Genomic DNA, 21,271 nt, shown 5'->3' on the forward strand with positions numbered 1-21,271 from the left:
TCCTAGGGGAGATCAGTCCTGGGTATTCATTGGAGGGACTGATGCTAAAGCTGAAACTCCAGTACTGTGGCCACCTCATGAGAATGACTCATTGGAAAAGACCCTGATGCTGGGAAGAATTGGGGGCAGGAGGAGAAGGGGACGACAGAGGATGAGATGGCTGGATGGCATCACCGACTCGATGGGCATGAGTTTGAGTAAACTCCGGGAGTTGGTGATGGACAGAGAGGCCTGGCGTGCTGTGGTTCATGGGGTCTCAGAGTTGACAGGACTGAGCGACTGAACTGAACTGGTTCTAATCAGTTCATGTTGTGCCCTCGGGCTATATCATTCTTTCAAAGGTTGTGCCCTGCCCCATTCCCTCCTGTTTCAGAAGCAGACTCCTAACTACTGAACCACCAGAGAAGTTCCTCTTAGTGCTTTGTTTTCTTTTAAACCTAGTATACACTATAGTTTCTGTTGTGTACTGAATGTTTGTGTCCCCCACCAAAATTCATGGTGAAATTTTAATCTCCAGTGTGATGGTATTAGGAGGTGGAATATTTGGGAGGTGATTACACCATGAGCATAGAGCCCTCATTAATGCTGTTATGGAAGAAACCTCAGAAAGCTCCCTTCTGCAATGTGAGACAACAACATCAACAACCTCAAATATGCAGATGATACCACATGACTGGCAGACAGCACAAGAGTAACTAAAGAGCCTCTTGATAAGGGTGAAAGAAGAGAGTGAAAAAGCTGACTTAAAACTCAACATTCAAGAAATTAAAATCATGGCATCTGGTACCATCATTTCATGGCAAACAGGAAAAAAATAGAAACAGTGAAAAATGAAAAAACAGTTTTCTTCCTTGGGCTCCAAATTTTACTGCAGATTATAACTGCAGCCATGAAATTAAAAATTGCTTGCTCCTTGGAAGAAAAGCTATGACAAACCTATTAAATATGACAGCATATTAAAAAGAAGAAAAAGCTATGACAAACCTATTTAATATGACAGCATATTAAAAAGAAGAGACATTACTTTGCCAACAAAGGTCCATCTGGTCAAAGCTATGGTTTTTCCAGTAGTCATGTATGGATGTGAGAGTTGGACAATAAAGAAGGCTGAGCACTGAAATATTGATCCTTTTGAACTGTGGTGCTGGAGAAGACTCTTGAGAGTCCCTTGGATAGCTAGGAGATCAAACCAGTCAGTCCTAAATGAAATCAATCCTGAATATTCATTGGAAAGAAGCTCTAATGCTTTGGCTACCTGATGTGAAGAGCTGAGTCTCTAAGAAAAACACTGATGCTGGCTGGGAAAGATTGAAGGCAGGAGGAGAAGGGGGCAACAGAGAACAAAATGGTTGGATGGCATCACCAACTCAATGGACATGAGTTTAAGCAGACTCCAGGAGATAAAGAAGGACAGGGTGGCCTGGTGTGCTACAGTCCATGGGGTTACAAAGAGCTGGACACGACGTAGCGACAGAACAACAGCAGCAACGTGAGACACAGTGAGAAGACAGCCATCTATGAAGCAGGTCTTCACTGGACACTGAATCTGCTGACACTTTGATCATGGACTTCCCAGATCTAGAACTGTGAGGAATACTTGCAGTTTAAGGCTCCCAGTCTATGATACTCTGTTGCTACATATCAGATTACCCCCAAAACTTAGTGACTTAAAACAACATTTATTATCTCACAGCTTCGGTTCAGGAGCAGCTTAGTTGAGTGATTCTGGTTCAGGATCCCTCAGAAGAGCACACACCAGACGATCTGATACATTTAATTCAGAAATATGTATTTCCATAATCCAGACATTGTAAGACCACTAATGTTTTAGTGGTTAGGGCAACATTTAAAATAGCAACTAAAAGTTAGGATTGATGGAGATAGGGTCCAGTATATTTATTCTGTAAAGTTTAGGCTTAAAATGTTAAGATTTTGCAAAACCACAATGAGGTACCATTACACGCCAGTCAGGATGGCTGCTATCCAAAAGTCTACAAGCAATAAATGCTGGAGAGGGTGTGGAGAAAAGGGAACCCTCTTACACTGTTGGTGGGAATGCAAACTAGTACAGCCGCTATGGAAAACAGTGTGGAGATTTCTTAAAAAACTGGAAATAGAACTGCCATATGACCCAGCAATCCCACTTCTGGGCATACACACTGAGGAAACCAGATCTGAAAGAGACACGTGCACCCCAATGTTCATCGCAGCACTGTTTATAATAGCCAGGACATGGAAGCAACCTAGATGCCCATCAGCAGATGAATGGATAAGGAAGCTGTGGTACATATACACCATGGAATATTACTCAGCCATTAAAAAGAATTCATTTGAATCCATTCTAATGAGATGGATGAAACTGGAGCCCATTATACAGAGTGAAGTAAGCCAGAAAGATAAAGACCATTACAGCATACTAACACATATATATGGAATTTAGAAAGATGGTAACGATAACCCTATATGCAAAACAGAAAAAGAGACACAGAAATACAGAACAGACTTTTGAACTCTGTGGGAGAAAGTGAGGGTGGGATGTTTCAAAAGAACAGCATGTATACTATCTATGGTGAAACAGATCACCAGCCCAGGTGGGATGCATGAGACAAGTGCTCGGGCCTGGTGCACTGGGAAGACCCAGAGGAATTGGCTGGAGAGGGAGGTGGGAGGGGGGATCAGGATGGGGAATACGTGTAACGCCATGGCTGATTCATGTCAATGTATGACAAAACCCACTACAATATTGTAAAGTAATTAGCCTCCAACTAATAAAAATAAATGAAACACACACACACACACACACAAATGTTAAGATTTTGTGACAACGAAAAAAAAAAAACCTAAAAAAAGTTGTAAAGTTGAGTCTTAGTAATTCACTGTATGGACTTTTTACACAGGCTGCTTCTATTAAAAAATTAACCTAACACTTGTTAAAATAGTAAAGAAGACTTTATTCAAGACTATAGCAATTAGGGTTACTGTCAATAGAGAAGAAAGATCAGGCTCAAGTCTAAACACAACAAAGACAGCTAGGAATTTATAGTGAAGAAGTAGAGTAGGGGTATTGAAACTGTTTACCTCAAACTGGGACTTGAACCCACACGTCTAGGACTCGACTCCAGCCAGAACTCAGTTTGGGACTTGAACCCACATGGCTGGAACTCAAAGCAGACCAAAACCCAGGGTACCTGGTTGCAGGGCCTAATAAAACTCAGGTTCTTGATGTCTCATTGCAGAAAGACTTCAGTGAGAGACAAAGTGATAGGTAGGAAATGGATTTACTCAGATTCAGAGAGAAACACACTCCACAAACAAGAGTGTGAGCCATCACAGGGGCAAGAGCACTGCAAAATGCAACAAGTTAGTTTTTACAGGCTAGGTAATTTCATATGCTAATGAGTGGGAGGATTATTCCAACTATTTTTGGAAAGGGGTGGAGGTTTCCAGGATTTGGGCCATCACCCACTCCTTGGTCTCTTGCCCTGCAACTGTCATGGCACCTCTGGATGATTTTGCTTGCTGATTGAGGATCAAGGTCTAGTCTGGTCTGACATCTTGGTCCCATTTGATTCTAACTGGTTTAAGGTGTGACCTTGGGTCTTGTCCTTCTTTCAGAAGTTGTGCCCTGCCCCTTCCCCTCCTGTTCAGTTCAGTTCAGTTCACTCACTCTTTGTGAAAACACATTTACAGGGAGGGAACACAGCACCACCCATCAACAGAAAATTGGATTAAAGATTTACTGAGCATGGGCCCGCCCATCAGAACAAGACCCACTTTCCTCCTCAGTCAGTCTCTCCCATCAGGAAGCTACCATAAGCCTCTTATCCTTCTCCATCAGAGAGCAGACAGAATGAAAACCACAATCACAGAAAACTAACCAATCTGATCACATGGACCACAGCCTTGTCTAACTCAATGAAACTATGAGCCATGATGAGTAGGGCCACCCAAGACAGACGGGTCTGGCAAACCACTAAAGTATTCTTGCCTTGAAAACCCCATGAACAGTATGAAAAGGCAAAAAGACAGGACACTGAAAGATGAACTCCCCAGGTCAATAGATGCCCAATATGCTAGTGGAGATAGGTGGAGAAATAACTCCAGAAAGAATGAAGAGATAGAGGCAAAGCAAAAACAATACCCAGTTGTGTATGTGACTGGTGATGAAAGTAAATACTGCATAGGAACCTGGAATGTTAGGTCCATGAATCAAGGCAAAACTGGAAGTGCTCAAACAGGAGATGGCAAGACAGAATGTCGAAATTTTAGGAATCAGCTAACTAAAATGGACTGGAATGGGTGAATTTAACTCAGATGGCCATTGTATCGACTACTGTGGGCAAGAATCCCTCAGAAGAAATGGAGTAGCCCTCATAGTCAACAAGAGTCCTGTTAGGTAGTTAGAATAGGAAACAGGAGTCCAAAATGGCGGTAGCTAAAAGACAGGGAAGGGAAAAGCCCACCAAAATAGAACAAAGGAAGGTCCGAGGACCTGAGTGAGGACATCAGGTAGAACAAACAGCACTCCTGGCTAGCCCAATTTACATAGGGCAGGCCCGGGGGGAGGAAAAAACATAAAAAGAGGAGCCAAAGGGCTCTCTCTCTCCTTCTCTCTCTCCCTCCCCCTCCCCCGCATGATCTCGTGCTCCCCCACTCTCTTCTCTTTGCCTGTCTTTGGCTCAGCATGGCCTCAGGCCTCGAGGATGGATTTTCCTGCTATTTTCTGAATAAAATAGAGCTGCAACACGAAGCTGTAACACTGATCTGTCTAAGAGCTATAATACAGTCTGTTTGAGACCTGAGAGCTGTAACATGGTCTGTCCCAAGACCTGAGAACTGTGACGCACCAAGGGCTTTAATGTCTGTCACTCCAAATCTTTGTTGTGATGAGACAACCGAGGAGAATACACTAGCCTGACTACTCAACAAGAGTCCCAAATGCACTACTTGTATGCAATCTCAAAAACGACAGGATGATCTCTGTTCGTTTTCAAGGCAAACCATTCAATATCATGGTAATCCAAGTCTATGCCCCAACCAGTAATGCTGAACAGTTGAACTGAATTTTGAATGGTTCTATGAAGACCTACAAGACCTTCTAGAACTAACACCCCCAAAAAAAAATGTCCTTTTCATTATACGGGACTGGAATGCAAAAACAGGAAGTCAAGAAATACCTGGAAAAACGGGTAAATTTGCCCTTGGAGTACAGAATGAAGCAGGGCAAAGACTAATAGAATTTTGCCAAGAGAACACACTGGTCATAGCAAACACCCTCTTCCAACAACATAAGATAAGATTGTACACATGGACATCACCAGATGGTCAACAACAAAATCAGACTGATTATATTCTTTGCAGCCAAAGATGGAGAAGCTCTATACAGTCAGCAAAAACAAGACCGGGAGCTGTGACTCAGATCATGAACTCCTTATTGCCAAATTCAGACTGAAATTGAAGAAAGTGGGGAAAACCACTAGATGACCTAAATCAAATCCCTTACGATTATACAGTGGAGGTGAGAAACAGATTTAAGGGACTAGATTTGATAGACAGAGTCCCTGATTAACTATGGATGGAGGTTCATGACATTGTACAGGAGACAGGGATCAAGACCATCCCCAAGAAAAAGAAATGCACACATAGTAAAGTAATGCTCAAAATTCTCCAAGCCAGATTTCAACAATACGTGAACCATGAACTTCCAGATGTTCAGCTAGATTTAGAAAAGGCAGAGGAGGACCTCATGAAGTTCAGGTTCTTGGTCTCATCACAGAAAGAATTCAGTGAGAGACAAAGTGATAGGTAAGAAGAGGATTTACTCAGAATCAGAGAGAAGCACACTCCACAGACAGAGTGTCGCCCATCACAGAGGGCGAGTGTGGCCTTGAAACGTGGCTTGGGTAGCTTTTATGGGCTGGGTAATTTCATGGGCTAATGAGAGGGAGGATCATTCCAACTATTTTGGGGAAGGGCTGGAGATTTCTAGGAGTTGGGCCACTTTTTGGTCTCTTGATGGTGCCTTGGAACTGTCATGATAGCTTGCTGAGAGAAGATCAAGGGCTAGAAGTTGACTCCTCTGCCATCTTGGACCCATTTGATTCTAATTGGTTTATGCTGTGTCCTTGGGCTATGACATTCTCTCAAAAGTTGTGCCCTACCCCTTTCCCTCCTGTTACAAGCTCAACAATAAGCTCTGAGAAGCCTACAGAACACTGGGACCTCTGCTTATCTTTTTGGATGTATTAATAATATGATAATTTCCCATGATCTGCTGGGAGAATTCTCGCTCAGAAATAGATGGAGAAGCATCTAGACTGGCTACACCATTTTCCACACTTTGAGCCATTCTGAGTATAGATGTAAACTAAGATCAAATTACACATCTTTGAATACCTGATACTAACATTCTGCTCATACCACACTGTCATACACCCCACCAAAAAAAAAAAAAAAAAGTAAAATCAGGAAGAATAGTGAAAAATAAAAAAAAAAAAGAAAAGAAAAGAAAAGGCAGAGGAACCAGAGATCAAATTGCCAACATCCACTGGATCACTGCAGAAAAGGCAATGGCACCCCACTCCAGTACTCTTGCCTGGAAAATCCCATGGACAGAGGAGCCTGGTGGGTTGCAGTCCATGGGGTCTTTAAGAGTCGGACACGACTGAGCGACTTCACTTTCACTCTTCACTTTCATCCACTGGAGAAGGAACTGACAACCCACTCCAGTGTTCTTGCCTGGAAAAATCCCAGGGACGGGGGAGCCTGGTGGGCTGCCATCTATGGGGTCGCACAGAGTCGGACACAACTGAAGTGACTTAGCAGCAGCAGCAGCAGCACTGCATCATTGAAAAAGTGAGAGAGTTCCAGAAAAAATCTATTTCTGCTTTACTGACTCTGCCAAAGCCTTTGACTGTGTGGATCACAACAAACTGTGGGAATTCTGAAAGAGAAGGGAATACCAGACCACCTGACCTGCCTCCTGAGAAATCTTTATACAGGTCAGGAAGCAACAGTTAGAACTGGACATGGAACAACAGACTGGTTCCAAATCAGGAGAGGGGTATGTCAAGGCTGTATATAGTCACCCTGCTTATTTAACTTATGTGCAGAGTACATCATGAGAAATGCTGAGCTGGATGAAGCACAAGCTGGAATCAAGACTGCTGGGAGAAATATCAATAACCTCATATATGCAGATGCCACCACACTTATGGCAGAGAGCGAAGAAGAACTAAAGATCCTCCTGACGAAAGTGAAAGAGGAGAATGAAAAAGTTGGCTTAAAACTCAACATTCAGAAAACTAAGATCATGGCATCTGGTCCCATCACTTCATGGCAAATAGATGGGGAAACAATGGAAACAGTGACAGACTTTATTTTTTGGGGCTCCAAAATCACTGCAGATGGTGACTGCAGCCATGAAATTAAAAGATGGTTTTTCCTCCGAAGAAAAGTTTTGACCAACCTGGACAGCATATTAAAAATCAGAGACATTATTTTGCCAACAAAGGTCCATCTAGTCAAAGCTATGGTTTTTCCAGTAGTCATGTATGGATGTGAAAATTGGGACTATAAAGAAAGCTGAGCGCTTGAGAATTGATGCTTTTGAACTGTGGTATTGGAGAAGACTCTTGAGAGTCCCTTGGACAGCAAGATCCAACCAGTCCATCCTGAAGGAAATCAGTCCTGAATATTCATTGGAAGGACTGATGCTGAAGTTGGAACTGCAATACTTTGGCCACCTGAGGTGAAGAATGACTCATTTGAAAAAACCCTGATGCTGGGAAGGACTGAAGGTGGAAGGAAGAGGTAACGACAGAGGATGAGATGGTTGGATGGCATCACCCACTGATGAACCTGAGTTTGAGCAAGCTCCAGGAGTTGGTGACGGACAGGGAAGCCTGGCGTGCTGCAGTCCATGGGGTTGCAAAGAGTCGGACAGGACTGAGTGACTGAACAGAACTGAACTGAACAATATCAGTGGATGCAAAACTAAAAGGAAATCTCAGGAGTAGAGAGAGTCTTGCTAAAGGCCAGCCAAGCACTTAGCTTAAACAGGAAGAGTGGGAAATGATAAACTTGATTAGATATCAAGGTTGGGGATGACTTAGCAGGAATCTTAATAACAGTGACCTATGCACTCTCACAGGTCAAGGTCAAGGACCAGTCCCAGGAGAGGACTCAGAGGAGCTTAACTAAAGTGTGGCCAAGGAGAGTCTCTGTGACTTGAGTGTCCTCACCACAGGGCAGCTAGCTTCCCCTGGGATGAATCATCCGGGTGAATGGGCAAGCAGGAAACCACACTACCTTTAATGACCTATGCTCTGAAGGGGCATACTGGTCTACTCTTTTCCTATTTGTTAGACATGGGTCACTAAGTCCAAGGGAAGAGAAATTAGACTCCACCTCTTGAGAGAGTGCCACAGAATTTAAAGACATATTTTAGACTACCACATCAGATATAATGCCAACTGAAACTAATGGTATGGCAGCTCCATGCAGTTGTTGCTTATAAAATTATCTTGGCTCTGGGAACATGTTTATCTTGAAACAGCTGTGTACTTAGCTACTGCTTTCCATTTTCTCTGCAAAACATGAAAATTTTTGCCACAAATTGAAAAGAAAGCTTATTTTCATTTTCCCTCCTAGGGTCACCCTAAATAATCCCTTTCTCTGACTTCTCATGTATGTCTATTTTAGCAGCTTGAAGTCAAAAAAAGGACATCTCCAGATTTCTGGCTATAAGCTGCAGCCCAGAGACATGCCCTGATAGAGGAAAGACTGATATGGGAGGCCTTCAGGAAAATCCTGAGGTTTTCGGACATCAGTATGTGATCATTTTTTTCCCTTTTTGTGGAAGATACCAACAGTTACAAGTAACAGGTTATGATCATTGTAAGGAAAGTATAAGATTTGTGTGTCGCCTCCCAATACTAAACATGGACTGTAGCCTGCTAGGTTCCTCTGTCCATGGTATTCTCCAGGCATGGAGAATACTGGAGTGGGTTGCCATCTCCTTCTCCAGGGGATCTTCCCCACCCAGGGACTGAACTCAGGTCTCCTGCACTGCAGGCAGACGCTTTACCCTCTGAGCCACTAGGGTCTTACCTAATACTAAACATAGTTTTAACAAAAAAAGAGAACATGTTGTCTGCCAATTTGCTATGAGAAGTCTCTGTTAAAGAAGACGGCCAGAATTTCTCTTACTTCCTTTACAAGATTTCTTCAAAGGCAGTGGTTCTCTGTCTTCAAAGTACATCAGAATAACCTGGAAGTCTTAAAACAACGACTGCTAGGTGTCACTGCCAGAGTTTCTGATTCAGTAGGACTGCTAGGTGGGGCCACAAAATTTGCCTTTTAACAAGTTCCCAGGTGATGCTGATGCTGTAAGTCTAAGGATCACACTTTGGGAACGACTGTTAGAAAGATTAGGAGTTACCAGAGAGGTAATAAAGTTAAATCTACCTCACGTGAGGTGAAAGTTATCATGGATGATCATCTGGACCAAAGTTCCTCCCCTGAAGAAAGCAACAAAAGAGGTTTATTGGCTGAACCCATGTTTTATGATCCCAGTGATCCAACTGACACATCTCTCTCTCTCTCCATAGGAAAGGAAGTGGTGTGTCTCACTTACCTTTCAAGACCATTACCTCCAGTTGTCTTCCACATAATTTAAGGGCAAACAGAAATTAAAAATAAGAGATGTAATCCTCCTTGTTGAAAACAAAGGGATTTCTTCCCCTCCCACTTTCAGAATTTCTTTCTCCTTTTCAAATAGACGTAAATATTCATAATGGCTAAATAAGCTTCTTGCCAATCTCAGAACTCAGGAATGTTTCCTCTAGAACCTGAAAGCCATCTTTTTGAAATACAAAGATCAAGGAAGGTAGTTCCCCTATCTCATAGTTCTCATGCCAGGGCAAGACCCTAACTTTGATGGATGCCTTGCTCCAACTGGCAAAACCATGTCCTGTCAAAAAGATTAAAAGTTTGTTTATCTCACTGGATAAAGCTAATGAACAAATAAAAGTAACCTCAATTATCATGGTAAAGTTAGGATGAACTTCACATAACAAAGTATGCTATTAGGTTCTCTTGAGAACTGTTTATTGCTTATTTTGAAAATATATATGCAAAAAAAAAAAAAAAGAAAATATATATGCAATGGGGGGTATCTACTTGGCTAGTTAAGGGGGTCAGATTCCTTTCTGTCTTCACAGTCTCTTCACAGATTGCCTATGATGCCCACCACAACCTGGTTTAGGGCTTATTCAAAACTAAGTGTTTTCTTTCTCTACTACCTTTGTGGAGAGGATTTGTGGCTTGGGGGAAATCCTGTTTTTAGCAGTATTTCCTAAATAGCTCAGATGGTAAAGAATCCACCTGCAACGCAGGAGACCCCAGTTCGATTCCTGGTTCAGGAAGATCCCCTGGAGAAGGGAAAGGCTACCCACTCCAGTATTCTGGCCCAGAGAATCCATGGATTGAGGAGCCTGGTAGGCTACAGTCCATGGGGTCGCAAAGAGTCGGAGGTGACTGAGAATCTTCACTTTTCCTAAATAATACATCCCAATTCCCAAATCCTAGGACAATTAGATAACAGAAGACACTACCTACCCTGGGGCTGAGAGAGGAGTGGTCAAGGTATTGCATCACAGTGAACTTCGCAAGGCATAAAAGGACAGGAAAACCCTTTTGTTTGGCCTCTGACTTTCAAGTATCCTAAAACTTTCATCTCATTTTTAAAAATCAAAATAATATCTGGCCCAGAAAGCAGAGACCTCCCTGATTTTAGTAAACTGTAAGACAGGCCCACACCAAAAGAGAAACTTCAAATGCTACTAAACACAGAGTACAAAATTGAGTTTTGAATCAAAAACAGTACCATACTAATACCCTGACTTGGATTTCTAGATCATCTCTCATGACCCATCCCACTGTAATCCTGCCACTGACTCTTGTGGTCATGGCCTGAATCTTGGCTTTACCAAATATGTATTGCTCCACCAAAACATTCACAAAAGTACCTGGCTCTTTTCAGTGTCCTATTGTTCAGTTTGCTTACTCAATTCCATCTACTAACCTGTTTCTCATCTCCTACTCAATTCCATCTACTAACCTGTTTCTCTTCTCCTTTGTCAGCAAAATGGAGGGGGGCGGGGGAGATCACATGACAAGATAGAGTGATATCACTACAAAGTAATACTCAAAATCCTTTAAGCTAGGCTTCAGCAGTACATGAAGCAAGAACTTCCAGGTGTACAAGCTGAGTTTAGAAAAGGGAGGGGAAACAGAGATCAAATTGGCAACATTCTCTGGATCACAGAGAAAGCAAGGGAATTCCAGGAAAACATCTGCTTCATTGATTATGCTAAAGCTTTGGACTGTGTGGATCACAACAAAATGTGGAAAATTCTTAAAGATGTGGGAATACCAGACCACCTTACCTGGCTCCTAAGAAACCTGTATGCGGTCAAAAAGCAACAGTTATATCCGGACATGAAACAATGAACTGGTTCAAAATTGGGAAAGGAATATGACAAGGCTATATATTGTCACACTGTTTATTTAACTTAAATGCAAGGTACATCATGCAAAATGCCAGGCTGGATGACTCACAAGCTGGAAGCAAGATTACTGGGAGAAATATCAATAAGCTCAGATATGCAGATGGTACCACTCTAATGACAGAAATCGAGGAGGAACTAAAGACCTTCTTGATAAGGGTGAAAGAGGAGAGTGAAAAAGCTGGCTTAAAACTCAACATTCAAAAAAAGATCAGGGCATGTAGTCTCATCACTTCATAGCAAATAGGAGAAAAAGTGGAAACAGTGACAGATTTTCTTCTCTTGGGCTTCAAAATCACCGTGGACGGTGACTGCAGCCATGAAATTAAAAACTTGCTCCTTGAAAGAAAAGCTATGACAAACCTAGACAGTGTATTAAAAAGCAGAGACATCACTCCAACAAAGGTCTGTATAGTAAAAGCTATGGTTTTTCCTGTAGTCATATATGCATGTGAGAGTTGGACCACCAAGAAGGCTGAGTGCCAAAGAATTGAGCTTTCAAACTATGGTGCTGGAGAAGACTCTTGAGAGCTCCCTGGACTGCAAGGAGATCACATGAATCAATCCTAAAGGAAACCAACCCTGAATATTCATTGGAAGGACTGATGCTGAAACTGAAGCTCCAATACTTTGGCCACATGATGCAAAGAGCCAATTCATTGGAAAAGACCCTGATCCCGGCAAAGCTTAAAGGCAGGAGGAGAAGGGGGCAACAGAGGGTGAGATGGTTGGATAGCATCACTGACTTAATGGACATGAGTCTCAGCAAACTCCAGGAGATATAGCAAAGGACAGGGAAGCCTGGCGTGCTGCAGTTCATGCAGTTGCAAAGATTTAGACATGACTTAGGGACTGAACAAAAACAAACAAACTGAATCAGACTGTGTGTGTGTTAGGAGCTCAGTCATGCCTCTTTTCAATCCCATGGACTGCAGCACACCAGGCTCCTCTGTCCATGGAATTCTCCAGACCAGAATACTGGAGTGGGTTACCATTCTCTTCTCCAGGGAATCTTTCCAACCCAGGGATCAAACCCAGGTCTCCTGCACTGTAGGACGATTCCTGACTGTCTGGGCCACCAGGGAAACCCAAAGTAAATCATACATAGTGCCCAACAACATGACTGTCATTCCCTAGTCAGCTGACACTTCATTTTTTTCTTTTTTTTTTTTTTTTATTGTGAGGGCTTCCCTAGTGGCTCAGACGGTAAAGCATCTGCCTGCAGTGCAGGAGACCCAGGTTTGATCCCTGGGTTGGGAAGATCCCCTGGAGAAGGAAATGGCAACCCACTCCAGTACTCTTGCCTGGAAAATTTCATGGACTGAGGAGCCTGGCAAGCTACAGTCCATGGGGTCACAAAGAGTTGGACATAACTGAGCGACTTCACTTTCACTTTTATTGTGATTTTAGGAAAAACATTAAGTTTACCATATTAACAATTTTTAAGTTCGGTAGTGTTGTTGTGCAACAGATCTCTAGAACTTTTTCACCTTATGAAACTGAAACTTTATACCACTAAACACTTCATTTTTAGCACCATCCTCTTAGCCCCTGTAAATGCCACTCTACTTTCTGTTTCTATTGCTGACACAAATAATCCATAGTAAAACTACTCTAAGGAATAGAAAAGAGTTTTACTTGAGCCAAAATGGGGAATATAGCCTAGGAGGCAGCTTCTTAGTGGCTCAAAGGATCTGTTCCAATGAAGCATGCTTCTCAACACAGTTTTAAACCTTATTATTAATACAAAGAACACACATCAAACATGACAGGGGTGCAATCATTCAATGTTTCCAAAGAGACAGATTACTATGAATTCAGTGCGATAGCAGGATCCTGGTGTGTGGGAAGGAAACATCATCGTCAAGAAACTATTAAACGATGCCACAGATAAGGAGCTATTTATCTTTATCTTGACCGAGGGCATTCTTTACCTTAATAGTTAAAGCAGATGTGCTGTATAAGCATTCAACAGGTCATAAGTCAGGCTGTTTTAGTTCACACAAAGTTCAGGTAGAACCATAGATAAGCCAGAACGTCTCTATACCGAAATATGGGGAAACTCTCTCCATCACTCTTAGTATGTCACATTAATTATTCATGACAGTATCAAACCTTCTCCCTTTCTTCACTCTCCACAGATTCTCAGCAGACTACCTCCTTCAGAAATGGGAACTCTTAGCGAGAATCTTACTTCCCTGATGTCTCAGACAGTAAAGCATCTGCCTGCAATGCACGAAACCCAGGTTCCATCCCTGGGTTGGGAAGATCCCCTGGAGAAGGAAATGGCAACCCACTCCAGTATTCTTGCCTGGAGAATTCCATGAACAGAACAGCTTGGCGGACTACGGTCCATGGGGTCGCAAAGAGTCAGACAGGACTGAAGCGACTAACATTCAGCGAGAATAGAGAGGAAGATGTAGAGAATGGACTTACAGACACAGTGAGTGAAGTCGAGGGTGGGACAAATGGAAAGCGTGGCATTGAGATGTATATACTACCATATGTAAAACAGACAGCTAGTGGGAAGCAGGTGTATAACACAGGAAGCTCAACCCGGGGTTCTGTGATGATCTAGAGGGGTGGCGTGGGGCCAGGGGGAGGGAGGTCCAAGAGGGAGGCGATCTTATGTAAAACAGACAGCTAGTGGGAAGCAGGTGTATAACACAGGAAGCTCAACCCGGGGTTCTGTGGTGACCTATAAGGGTGGGGTGGGGCGAGGGGAAGGAGGTCCAAGACGGAGGTGATCTGTGTATACTTACGGATGATTCACATTGTTGTATGACAGAAACAGACACAACATTATGAAGAAACTATCTTCCAGTCAAAAATAAATTTAAAAAAAAAAAGAAATGAGAACTCTCAAATCACAACTGCCATATCTACAAACTGGCTTCCATCCCTACCTGTTTCCTCCCTTCCTGTTACAGAGGAAGTGGTACTTCCTCCTCCTACACAAGAGCGATTCCCTCCAACTGTCCCCTGAATCCTTTCTTTCCTTATTCCCATGTTAACAATCCGATCAGTTGGTCAAATCTCTCCCAATAACAGTAAAAATAAGGGAAACTTCCTGGACACCACACCGGATGCTGAGTTCACCGAATATTGCTTCTGCCAACTTTCATAAAAATGTTTGAACTTGACTTCATTTCCTCATATTCCATTCATCCGTTACCCACTCTCACCTGGCTTCAGCCCCCAAATCTCACAATGTGGTTCCAATCGTCTTTGTACTGCTAAGGTCAGTGGGTGTTTTTCAGCCTGAGTTGCACGACAGAGCTACTTTCCAGGCCGGAAGACGCGCCCCTAATGGTGTGACGTCATATGTCAGCGCCTGGAGGAAAGGACGGGACTTCCGGCTGCGGGTCTTTGGTCCACGACGGACAGTGTGTGGAGTGATAGGCAAGCTGTGAGTCACGTACGGCGCGCATCCCTTGGCAGAAGTTCACGGTAGAATCTTGCGTGCTCTGGGCTTCCTTGCGGTTTGCACCCGCGGGAGTCCTTGTCTCTGCATTGCTGGTATGGGCGGCTTTCTTGTCTCCCAGTATGTGTGGTGAGGTGGGAGGAAGCGGGAGGCCTAAGGTACTAGAGCCTGTGAGCAAGGAAGGCCCACAGATAAAAGGAAGCCCAGTGATTTATGAACTGTAAGTAGAGCGATACCTGGAGGGCTTCCCTATTGGCTGCGCAGCTAAGAATCTGCTTGGCAATGCCGGAGACCCGGTTCGATCCATGGGTTGAGAAGTGTCAACCCACTCCACTGTTCTTGTCTGGGAGATCCCATGGACAGAGGAATCTGGTGGACTACAGTCCATGGGGTCTAAGTGAATCAGACACGAGGTAGCAACTAAACAACATCAACAAAGTACAATACATGAAACGAACGGGTGTTGCCTAAAATGATATTCTTGTTCACCGTTTAAATTGGGGGGAGGCGGGTATTTCTATGATAGCCTAAAAATAGTTATCAGTTACAAAGACAAAACTCAAGACTTTTTCTGAAATACATACCTCTCATATTGAGGCAGAGAACTCTCGCTTAAATATTTCGAAGAGTCTAAAGTAAAATGTTTTCTTCTTTAAAAGCTATCTGAACGTGTTTTAAATAAGAGAAGCATTGACTTGGAGTATTTAATCGAAAAATGCTTGAATGATAAATGTGAGTTATATACTGTGAAGTATTGGGTTCAGTGTCAAAATATAAACACAGCCCTTGTCCTGATGGTTTACCATGGTGGTGGTTTAGTCCCTAAATCGTGCCTGACTCTTGAGACCCCAAGGACTGTAACCCGCCAGGTTCCTCTGTCCATGGGGTTTCCCAGGCTAGAAATATTGAAGTGGGTTGCCATTTCCTTCTCTAGGGTATCTTCCCAACCCAGGAATGGAACCCAAGTCTCCTGCATTGCAGGTGAACTCCTTCAGAACTGCAGGCAGATTCTTTACCAGCTGAACTAAGAGGGAAGTCAATAGGAGGAATAGTTGATCTAAAGTTTGAGGTGACAAATAGCTAGAGATGTAGCTGAAGAGATAAGCAAAAGGTGATTTTGTGAAAAACAAAAAAAAAAACCATTATATGCCACATATATTAAGTTTAGAGTTTGACCTGGCAACAGTGAATTTAAAAATACACATTGAGGAGGATGAGTGTATTAATCAGATCTGCACTAGCTCTAAATTGTTTAGAGGTGAGGGAGAGCAAATCTAGAAGCTAGGAGATACAATTAAGAAAAGGAAGTTGAAGAGAAGTGAATGGATTCAGGAAGTATTTAGAAAGTAAATGATTATAATTCAAATTAGGAATGGAAGGTGTGAGAGGGGACAGTAATGAAGTGACTCCAAGTTTCTGGCATCAGCAAATGGATGGATATTATTGTCCCTCCCTGAAACAACAGAAGGAAAAGCAGATTGGGAAGGAAAGGGAGACAGATTTCAGTTTGTTGCATTTGAAGTATCATCTCATACATGGTGATGGAAGTCAAAGAGGTAGATCAGAGTTCATAGAGAAAATATTTAGATTGAAAAAAGGACTAAGGACAGAACTCAGAAGTATATTCACTTTGTGTGTGTTTGGGGGTGGGGTTGGGGGATCGAGCTGAACAGTGCACAGGTCAGAGACCTAGGAATATGCAGTGTCAGTAAATGAAGCCAAGGGAAGAAGGAATTTTTCAAGTATTTTAGTTGCATTTTGTGAAAAATTGAATTCCTTTTTTTTTTGCTTCAAGTCAAACATTAGTTTCACATCTTTAAGCATCTTCGTTGTTTTGTGGTCTTCCAGACCCATAGGATAAAGTTGTAGAGCTTATATATATATATATACTTGCCCTAATTCTGGATAATTTGTTTGGCAATAACATTATTTGCTGCAGAATAAAGTCTATATTGGAGAAGGGAGATTTTATTTTGTTTTTAAATCAGAAGATCTCTCTAGGGACTTCTTGGTACTCCAGTGGCTAAGACTTGGCGCTCCCAACACAGGGGTCCCAGGTTTGATCCTTGATCAGGGAACCAGATCCCTCATGCTGCAACTAAGACCTGGTACAGCCAAATAAATAAATTTTTTTTAAAAAAATTTTTAAAAATCTCTCTTTTGAAAACATATGAGGGCATTGGCACAGTGGCTGCTAAATGCTTTTTACTAGCTGCCATTTTCTGTAATGTTTTTGCCCTCCGTCTTTACGTATTGCTTATTGAGGATCTTTTGTTTGGGTCTGTATCTAGGCTTAGTAGAAAATGGAGAAGAATATAGTGCTATCTCAGCCATATAGTACATAATTTTGTTATTCAGTAACACTGATCTTCTGGGTCCCCAGATAAAATCTAAGTAGGATCTTCAAGGTATCCTTTTGCCTAAAACAAGAGTGAAATTCATATGTCAAATAAGAACCCAAAAGAGTTTTCTCCGCTTTTTGCCTAATGAATTATCACAGGCTGTAGGCCACAGGAATCCAGAAAAATTAATGGTGCAACAAATAAATTGGACTAAGATTCCACTTTGTGTTTCAGAAATCAATTGTATTTTTATATCTCAAATTTATACAGTCTTTAACTTTTCATTACATTTTTCTTTTTTTCTTTTTTTATAGGGCTTTCCTTACATACCTGTTCTCCTCAAAATGAGTGTCAGTATCACCTTCTTAAGACCTTTTGCCAGAGTTTTAGTGCCATTTACCCTTCATAGGAAGAGAAGGGTTTTATATTCAACAATTCTGCAGAGATACATGTCTTCCAAAATACCAGCTGCATCCTATCCTAATAAGGAGAGTACACCACCTCCTGAAGAGCTGGAGTTGGATAGGTGGAAAATTACAATGAAATCTAGTGTGCAAGAAGAGGATGTTTCAACAGTCTCAAGTATCGAGGGTGAAGATCCTCTAGCTGCCACCAGGGAGTTAGTTGAGATGTGGAGGTTGCTTGGCAAAGAAGTACCAGAACACTTCAGTGAAGAAGAGCTCAAAACGCTTATGGAATGTGTTTCTAAGTCATCAAAAAGAAAATATTTAAAATACTTATATATTAAGGAAAAAATGAAAAAAGCCAGACAAATAAAAAAGGAAATGAAAAAAGCAGAAAAAGAAGAAGTTAAAAAAGAGCAGCTACCAGAAACCGTTAAGGAAGATAAACCACAAAACTTTCTATTTCTACGACTTTGGGATAGGAATATGGACATTGCAATGGGCTGGAAAGGTGCCCAGGCCATGCAGTTTGGACAGCCTTTGGTTTTTGACATGGCTTATGATGACTATATGAAACCAAAAGAATTGCAGAATGCTGTTTCCCAACTTTTAGAAAGTGAAGGATGTAACAGAAGAGATATTGATCCTTTCCATATTTATTTCTGCAATCTTAAAACAGACGGTGCCTACTATAAAGAGTTAGTTAAACGTTATGGAGAAAAATGGAACAAATTGCTTTTAACAGCAACAGAAAAGTCTCATGTAGATTTGTTTCCAAAAGATAGTATTATATATTTAACTGCAGATTCTCCCAATGTTATGACTACTTTCAAACATGACAAAATTTATATAGTGGGGTCGTTTGTTGATAAGAAAATGCAGCCAGGCACATCCCTAGCCAAAGCAAAACGGCTGAAGCTGGCAACAGAATGCCTTCCATTAGATAAATATCTGCAGTGGGACACTGGTACCAAAAATCTCACTTTAGATCAAATGATACGTATTTTGTTATGTCTGAAAAATACTGGTAGCTGGGAAGAGGCTCTGAAGTTTGTTCCTAGGAGAAAACATGCTGGTTATCTGGAGATTTCTCAGCATTCTCAAGAGTTTCTCAACAGAATGAAGAAATCAAAGACTTTTAATTCATTTCCAAGGGGCTCTATAAATAGACACAGAAAAAGCAGCTTGAAGGAGAACATTTGATAGCTTAAAAATAAAGTGGATTAGGAATACAGTTCTACTAGTCAGTTTCATCCTAAAGGAAATTGACTTCTTTTTCTTTTAAAGGTTGTCTTTCCAAACTGACTGAAGTATTTCTCCAATTAATCAAACATGTAAAACTTTAGAAATACATTTTGTTTACTATAGAAACAAACAAAATCTTAGAAAGTAAAAAGAGTTGTCCATGTTTGTTTGAGCCCAGTAAAAAAATTGTACCATTTATGTGACTTTTTTATGACTACTTTGAGTCTCAGACTCCATTTTCCTTCTTAAATGTTCTTTCAGCCATGTCAACAACTAACCTTTCATCAAAAATTGATGAAACCTCAGGTGGTGGTTTATTTTGCTGGTTTAACATTTGGAAAAAATTTACTAACATTTGGTACAGTGGTGGGCATGTCATAGACACTAAGGTATATCGTTTAACTGAGGCTTTGTTAAGATTTCACTTGGAATGTCATGAGATTGGGCTATATAATGAAAAATGTGTTTGTGGGGGATAAAATTCATCTCTTGTCCTCTTAGGAAAAAAGAATTTATGTGAAGAGTGTCATTATAGCACTTCCCTGTTGTGGTGTAGATAAAGTATTTTCTTTTCAAGGAGATACTTCCTTTTTCCCAGTTCGGTGGTTTGAATGGAAGCTGCCATATTTTTACAGGCCTTGCTCCCCTGGCCACAGCTGATTATCCCAAAAAAGACACCTCACTCACACTTTGAGATGAACATCTGACTTTTAAGAGAGGCCAGTCAGAAAACTCTTTTCCAGGATTTTTGGACTTCTCAAGATAGCCTGTGTTAATTCCTTTTTAGTGGTGAACTTTGAGAAGAGGCTCTCGTGGCCATTCCTTTTTCTATGAAGGGGATACTGAAAGGAATTTTAGGAACCACATTCATTGTAGATTTGCACCACTGAAAAGTTGGAAAACATGGGAATAGAAATGGCCAAATAATTTCTACTTAGTTTCTGAATTGGATGTTAGCATGAGGCATGCTATCCAATACATTTATTAAAGCAGAACTCTGCCAGGAGCCAACACGCGAGACCCTACCCATGATAAGGTCATGAAGGAGAAAACCTGACAGGCAAGGCAGATCAGGTTTTCAGGGGTTTCAAAAAGCCCAGCTCACGAGATCCCACCCGTGACAAGGTCACGAGGAGAAAACCTGACAGGCAAGGCAGATCAGGTTTTCAGGGATTTCGAAAAGCTGCCCCCGGCGCTCACCTTAAAGATGATATCTGTCTTTCTGATGCTTGCCTCAATGGACTACTCCCTAATTTCTGTGACACAGGCAGAAGGCCTTCCCCGATCTCTTCCCAAATAAGAATCAATTTAGAACTTTAATCAATAAGTTTCCGGGTGGTGGTATTTTTTTTTGGGGGGGTGATGGTATTTTATGAGATTATCCAGGGTGAAAGGAGGGTTTTAATTTAAACTCCTTTGCTGGTATTTTAGTTTGTTTGGCAAATGCATTTATGCCCTTGGCACTAATATGCATGATTGCTCATAATACCCTAATCATAAAACAGCATAAAGAACCTGATCATATAAAGGCCCTAATAGGCATAGAGCCTTTTTGAGGGGTGAAGGAGTCCTATTAGAAAACATAAGAAAAATTATTCTAAAGGTGGTTATTGGGTTGATGTTTGCTTGCTGTGTTTTTGCTCTTAATGTGCTAAGGTTGTGTTATGGAAACCATTGTTAATATAGTTAAAGATCTAGAAAAATAAGAGCTTAGCCCTAGTGTGGTAACAATGAGATGGTTGTTAATTGTGAGCCAGGAGTGCTAGGCTGAAGCTGCCTCACTGAAGCTGCAGAGTCTGTATGGGGTAAAACTCTTAGATAAATGCAACTGACAACTTCTGCAGAAGGATTAATTTTTGTGTTAACAAGGTTATACTTCTACTCTGTTGCCCTAGGAGACTGCTACCTTTAAGTTAAGGTCACCATAGAAACAGAAAATAGGTTTACATTTACCTGACCTGCCTAAAATGTTAATAGGCCCCAAGGCCAGAAGATAATGTACAAGACCCTCATAAACAAAGACGTATGCAGAAAACACCCTGGTTTTGTGAAGAAGAAGCTGATGTAATGTTAAACTATCTTCCCCTTAGAGATGTACTAACTTAGGGTATAAAAGATACGGTAAATCTTTTACTAAGTATTAAGGACTTATTCTGTGCCCAATAGCCACCAGACTCCTCTGCCCAAGGGATTTCTCAGATAATACTGTAATGGGCTGCCATTTCCTTCTGTAAGGGATCTTCCTGACCCAGGGGTCAAACCTGCATCTCCTACATTGAAGACACA

General features: G+C 41.7%; 2 protein-coding genes across 2 annotated transcripts in view; one reads left to right on the forward strand and one right to left on the reverse strand.

The window, feature by feature from the left end:
* SENP7 (SUMO specific peptidase 7) overlaps positions 1–14,877 on the reverse strand; it is a 161,978-nt gene extending 147,101 nt beyond the window's left edge. Inside the window, exon 1 of the mRNA XM_043449157.1 lies at positions 14,756–14,877. The gene's annotated coding sequence lies outside the window, so the exon portion shown is untranslated. The remainder of the gene's footprint in view (positions 1–14,755) is intronic.
* A 96-nt stretch (positions 14,878–14,973) lies between these two features.
* Positions 14,974–19,181, forward strand: TRMT10C (tRNA methyltransferase 10C, mitochondrial RNase P subunit). Its single transcript, XM_043449170.1, has 2 exons — positions 14,974–15,089; positions 17,651–19,181. Exon 2 carries the CDS (start codon positions 17,681–17,683, stop codon positions 18,941–18,943), a length of 1,263 nt encoding a protein of 420 aa, XP_043305105.1. The 5' UTR covers positions 14,974–15,089; positions 17,651–17,680; the 3' UTR covers positions 18,944–19,181.
* The last annotated feature ends 2,090 nt before the right edge of the window (positions 19,182–21,271 follow it).

Source organism: Cervus canadensis, chromosome 27, assembly GCF_019320065.1.
Source record: "Cervus canadensis isolate Bull #8, Minnesota chromosome 27, ASM1932006v1, whole genome shotgun sequence".
NCBI lineage: Eukaryota > Metazoa > Chordata > Mammalia > Artiodactyla > Cervidae > Cervus > Cervus canadensis.